A 5549-nucleotide genomic window follows, 5' to 3' on the forward strand; every position below is an offset into this window, starting at 1 on the left:
AGCGCGACCAGTGAACAGGTCAGGGTTCCTTAGCCACAGGCAGAACAGCAGAATCTGGGTCAGCAACACGACAACTTAGCATGTCCTGTGAAAAGGTCAGGGTTCCATAGCGCCGGGCAGAACAGCAGAAACTGGATCAGCAGCATGACCAGGTGGACAGCCAGAAGTCGTCAGATCAGGTAGTCCTGAGGCATGGTCCTAGGGGTCAGGTCCTCCGGGAGGGGTTGAGAGAGAGAGAGAGTGAGAGAGAATAAGAGGTTCCAATCAAAGTGCCTATGCCGTTTAACAAACTCCAGGCTATTACATATGTTGGATGAAATTAAAATAAATCTCTTTGGCCACACACACAAGTTGTGGGTTTGGTGTTGAAATAAGGAAGCATAAGCAGAAAGGAACCCCATACCTACTGTAAAATATGGAGGTGGCTCTTTGATGTTATGGGGCTATTTTGCTTCCGCTGGTTCTGGGGCCCTTTTTAAGGTCAACGGCATCATGAACTTTAAACACTACAATTACATGTTAGCCAAAAACCTGGTTGCCTCTGCCAGGAGGCTGACACTTGGCCGCAAGCTGATCTTTCAGCAAGACAATAACAGTACACATCAAAATCCGCAAAGAAATGGTTAATTAACTTGAACTCCATTGAAAACATGTGGTTTGAATTGAACAGGGTAGTCGATAAGCACAGACGAAGGATACCAAGGATCTGGAAAGATTCTGTTTGGAAAAATGGTCTAAGATCCCTCCCAATGCGCTCTCCAATCTCATAAATCATTTTAGAAACAGGCTCTCAGAGAGAGAGAAAGAGAGAGAGAGAGAGGGGAGCGCACACTATATGGTGGAATATTTTTGGATACCCTCTCACCTATCTCAACCATCAATGCTTACATGAAGAGGAGTTTGGCAGTTTCTTATGAGAGATAGAAAGATACATGTGACTGTGAGTGTAATTGTTGTTTCACTGATTCTCAGGTACAGTTCTTTGGCTAAAGACCTTGGAAGAGACTATTGTGCACTTTGGGCGATCAGCTCTTCAAAAATGATGGGTGTGGAATGTGCATACATTATGTATTCGGAAATGACCAGGTATCATCAACTAGATTCAATGATGTAACGCGGAGTGCCTGGATACAGCCCTTAGCTGTGGTATATTGGCCATATACCACAAACCCCTGAGGTGCCTTATTACTATTATAAACTGGTTAGCCAATCAGCATTCAGGGCTCAAACCACCCAGTTTATAATTACAAATAATTTACGGACTGTAAATTGACTGCATGAAGCCCAAACAGATATAATGTTTGAATAAAACATAATAATTTAAAAAATTCGTATACAAATGCTTACATTCGTATACGATCACATCTCTCTATTATGCGTGGGAATACTTGGGAACAGATTTCTTACATTAAAATCACTTGGAGCTCATTTCCTGGTGTTTTTACAGTCTTTTATGTCCCACAATGATTTATATAATTTATTTAATTTTTTATTAACATTATTATTATTTTTTGCTCAGAAAACTTGGGGGGGGGGGGGGGGCAAATAAAACCACCCACGGGCCAAATTCGGCCCGCGGGCCGCCAGTTGGGGAGCCCTGCTCTACACCTTCTTCTTCTACTCCTCTTCTTCACTTGCACTTCCGCAGGGCCTCCTGCATCCTCTCCTGCACATGCTCCATCTTCTCGGTCCACTCAACCCTCCAGGATGGGCCGGCTGAACAGCTTGGGCTTGCCCACCATGACCTCGTAGAGCGTGTGCAGGTTCTGGTCGCCCAGGTCATTAGAGTAGCTCTCCTTGAAGTCGTCCTTCTTGCGCTCGCAGTACTCGGGCCGCACCGCCACCATCTCTATGAACTTGAGGGACTGGTTGCGCAGGTTCTCCGCCACATGGCAGTACTGGTCATCCAGCATCTCCTTCTTGATCTGCAGCAGGGAGCTGCGGTTCTGCTGGGCCAGCTGGTCCAGGGCACGGTTGACCTAGCCAAACTCGCGCTTCAGCGTCTGGATGTCCTCATCGTCCACGTGGTGCAGCACCACTCGGATTAGAGAGCCGGCCACGCCAAAAATGGGGTTGACCACAGCCACCGCTGAGAAGATGGTGGTCACACACTGCAGCACCTTCACCAGGCCCTGTTTCAGCTTGGCCCGGTCTTCCACAATCTCCATCTCCGACATGATGGCAAGCAGGAAGTCATGACACAGGGGTCAAAACCTGGCAGTGCTTGATAGGGTTGGGGAGGATGGTAGCTTCTGATACAGAGACAGAAGCCTGAGAGAAAGAGAGAGTAGAGCAATGTGTTGACAAGTTGTTAAAAAAAGAAAGTTCATTGTACAAAGCAAAATCACAAGTGGAAGTGTTAAGCTCTAATAGTGTTAAATGTAACACTCACTATATTGTCCCATACCGCACATAGTTAATGTTACACTTTTGAAAGTGTTAGCTTTTTAACAATTTCACAGTGTTTCTGTAACTCTGTAAATACACTGAACAAAAATATAAATGCAACATGTAAAGTGTTGGTCCCATGTTTCATGAGCTGAAATAAAAGATCCCAGAAATGTTCCTTACGGACAAAAAGCTTATTTCTCTCAAATTTTGTGCACACATTTCTTTACATCCCTGTTAGTGAGCATTTCCCCTTTGCCAAGATAATCCATCCACCTGACAGGTGTGGCAAATCAAGAAGCTGATTAAACAGCATGATCATTACACAGGTCCACCTTGTGCTGGAAACAATAAAAGGCCAGTCTAAAATGTGCAGTTTTGTCACACAACACAATGCCTCAGATGTCTCAAGTTTTGAGGGAGTGTGCAATTGGCATGCTGACTGCAGGAATGTCCACTAGAGCTATTGCCAGAGAATGTAATGTTAATTTCTCTACCATAAGCCAATATCGTTTTAGAAAATGAGGCAGTACGTCCAACCGGCCTCACAACTGCAGACCACGTGTAACCACGCCAGCCCAGGACCTTCACATCAGGCTTCTTCACCTGCGGGATCATCTGAGACCAGCCACCAGGACAACTGATGAAACTGTGGGTTTGCACAACCAAAGCATTTCTGCACACACTGTCAGAAACCGTCTCAGGGAAGCTCATCTGCGTGCTCGTCGTCCTCACCAGGGTCTTGACCTGACTGCAGTTCGGCATCGTAAAAGACTTCAGTGGGAAAATGCTACCTTCGATGGCCACTGGCATGCTGGAGAAGTGTCCTCTTCATGGATTAATCCCGGTTTCAACTGTACCAGGCAGATGGCAGATAGCGTGTATGGCGTTGTATAGGCGAGCGGTTTGTTGATGTCAACGTTGTGAAAAGAGTGCACCATGGTGGCAGTGGGGTTATGGTATGGGCAAGCATAAGCTACGGACAACAATTACAATTTCATTTTATTGATAGCAATTTTAATGTACAGAGGTACAGTGACTAGATCCTGAGGCCCATTGTCGTGCCATTCATCCGCCGCCGTCACCTCAAGTTTCAGCATGATAATGCACGGCCCCATGTCACAACGATCTGTACACAATTCCTGGAAGCTCAAAATATCCAAGTTCTTCCATGGTCTGAATACTCACCAGACATGTCACCCATTGAGCACGTTTGGGATGCTCTGGATCGACATGTACGACAGCATGCTCCTGTTCCCGCCAATATCCAGCAGCCATTGAAGAGGAGTGGGATAACATTCTAGAGGCCAGAATCAACAGCCTGATATGTGAAGGAGACGTGTCGCGCTGCATGAGGCAAATGGTTGACACATCAGATACTGACCGGTTTTCTGATCCACGCCCCTACTTTTTTTAAAGGTATCTGTGACCAACAGATACATATCTGTATTCCCAGTCATGCGAAATCCATAGATTAGGGCCTAATTTACTTATTTAAATTGACTGATTTCCTTAAATGAACTGTGACAGTAAAATCTTTGAAATTGTTGCATGTGGCGTTTATAGTTTTGTTTGTATATATAGAGAGTTGGGCCAATGCGGTTTCTGTCTGAACATTCCAAGAGCGCCACTTTGTCCTCCATAGCCATTTCTAAGTGATAATTGACGCTTCCACAATGTGCTGTTCATTTCTGAATGTTTCCAAAACCTGTGAAGCAATTTTTTGATACCACAAAACAGTACAGTATACTGTATATGGCTCTGGAGTGGACTACCTTTTAACATAATTGGTTCCATTTACATTCCATCTAAGAGCTTAAATAATGAATAACAACACACCATATGTGATAACGTATTTTTCTTATTAAGTGCAAAAAAGCATTTACTTAGAAAACACATTTAATTCAAGGAACAAAAACCAAAGATACTGTATACAAGGTTCATAATGTATGCATTCAGACTCATTTCTGAAAATGAACTTGACAGTGGAAAATAGAAAACATGAGGGCTGAAGTGCAACACTGCTCATTGCAAAATATTATAAAATCTATACTTAATCCATTCCATTCATTGACAAAGGAATTGCCCACCACCCAAAAGGAAATGACTATTATTTTTTAATTGAAGGAAGAGTACTAGTAGTCACCAAATAACCTTTAACCTTAAAGCCCTCATGCCCACCCAACCCTGGGAGTGAATGTGGATCAGTTCCCTTCACACTGGGCCAGCGCCTCATTCATCTTGGCCTGAATCTTCTCCACCTTGGGGGCCCATTTCATCCTGACTTCATCCTCATCATCCTCTGTGACCACCGTATATGCCATTAGTGTCATCAGGCCCATGCGAAAGACATTAGCCAGTTGGGAACACTTTTTCTCCATGTCGCCTCGGTTTTGCTTGTAGTGCTCTAGGTACACCTCCAGCAAACCCCTTTGTTCAAAAGTTTTCTCCTCTTCTATGACCCCGCTGTAGTACGTGTTCAGAGCAAGGGTACTCTTGTCTCTCTCATAGACCCTCTGGAACTCTGCCATGTAGCCCTCTCTTCCTTCAGGGTCTTTTTCAATCTGCTCCACCATGGTGTTGAGGGCAGTGTACTGGTGCTTGATTTGATCTTCATATTTGCTGTAATTCTCAATGACCTCGTCCAGGTGAATCTGCTTCAGAATCTGCTGGTTTGTCTTGGAGATGCTTTCCAGCTTGGCCTGGATGTGGCCGAATGTTTTGACGTCCTTGTCTTGAGTGAGGTCTTTGGCGACCAGGCCCTTTGTCACCTTCACCACTGCGGTGACTATGTTGAAGAGTGGGTTTATGGTGGCAGCGAAGGTGGAGACTTTCTCCATGCCGTTTAGGATTGTGACAGCTGTCTCCTTGTTCATGGTTGCTGTCAAGTCCTGAAACTGGAGTGGAAATTACATTAAATGGAAATGTTAATTAAATAAATACTTAAACACTCTTCCCAGAGTATTGATGAAATTACAGTTTCTTATGCAATCACTGGAAGGGATTTCTTCTTTTGGTACCAGTCCAATCTACAGCTAGCATTATTCGGTCTAAAATTGTGACCAAAAAGACAGATTCAATGTCCATTGAGTTCATCTAAAATAATGATAAATAATAGAATATTACCTTGTGGTTCTGTAGTAGTAGTAGTAGTAGTAGTA

General features: G+C 44.2%; 1 protein-coding gene and 1 pseudogene across 2 annotated transcripts; both read right to left on the minus strand.

Moving 5' to 3' along the window:
- Nucleotides 1-1694: 1694 nt before the first annotated feature.
- LOC311139977 (protein rapunzel-like) lies at nucleotides 1695-2177 on the minus strand (annotated as a pseudogene). The gene has a single exon. The product of its transcript is annotated as a protein rapunzel-like (transcript).
- A 2415-nt stretch (nucleotides 2178-4592) lies between these two features.
- Nucleotides 4593-5264, minus strand: LOC311139978 (protein rapunzel-like; the record flags this gene model as incomplete). Its single annotated transcript, XM_084174963.1, has 1 exon — nucleotides 4593-5264. One exon carries the CDS (start codon nucleotides 5262-5264, stop codon nucleotides 4593-4595), a length of 672 nt encoding a protein of 223 aa, XP_084031089.1.
- Nucleotides 5265-5549: the final 285 nt, after the last annotated feature.

This window comes from Coregonus lavaretus, assembly GCF_964263955.1.
Source record: "Coregonus lavaretus genome assembly, chromosome: 13".
In the NCBI taxonomy this organism is placed as follows: Eukaryota; Metazoa; Chordata; class Actinopteri; order Salmoniformes; family Salmonidae; genus Coregonus; species Coregonus lavaretus.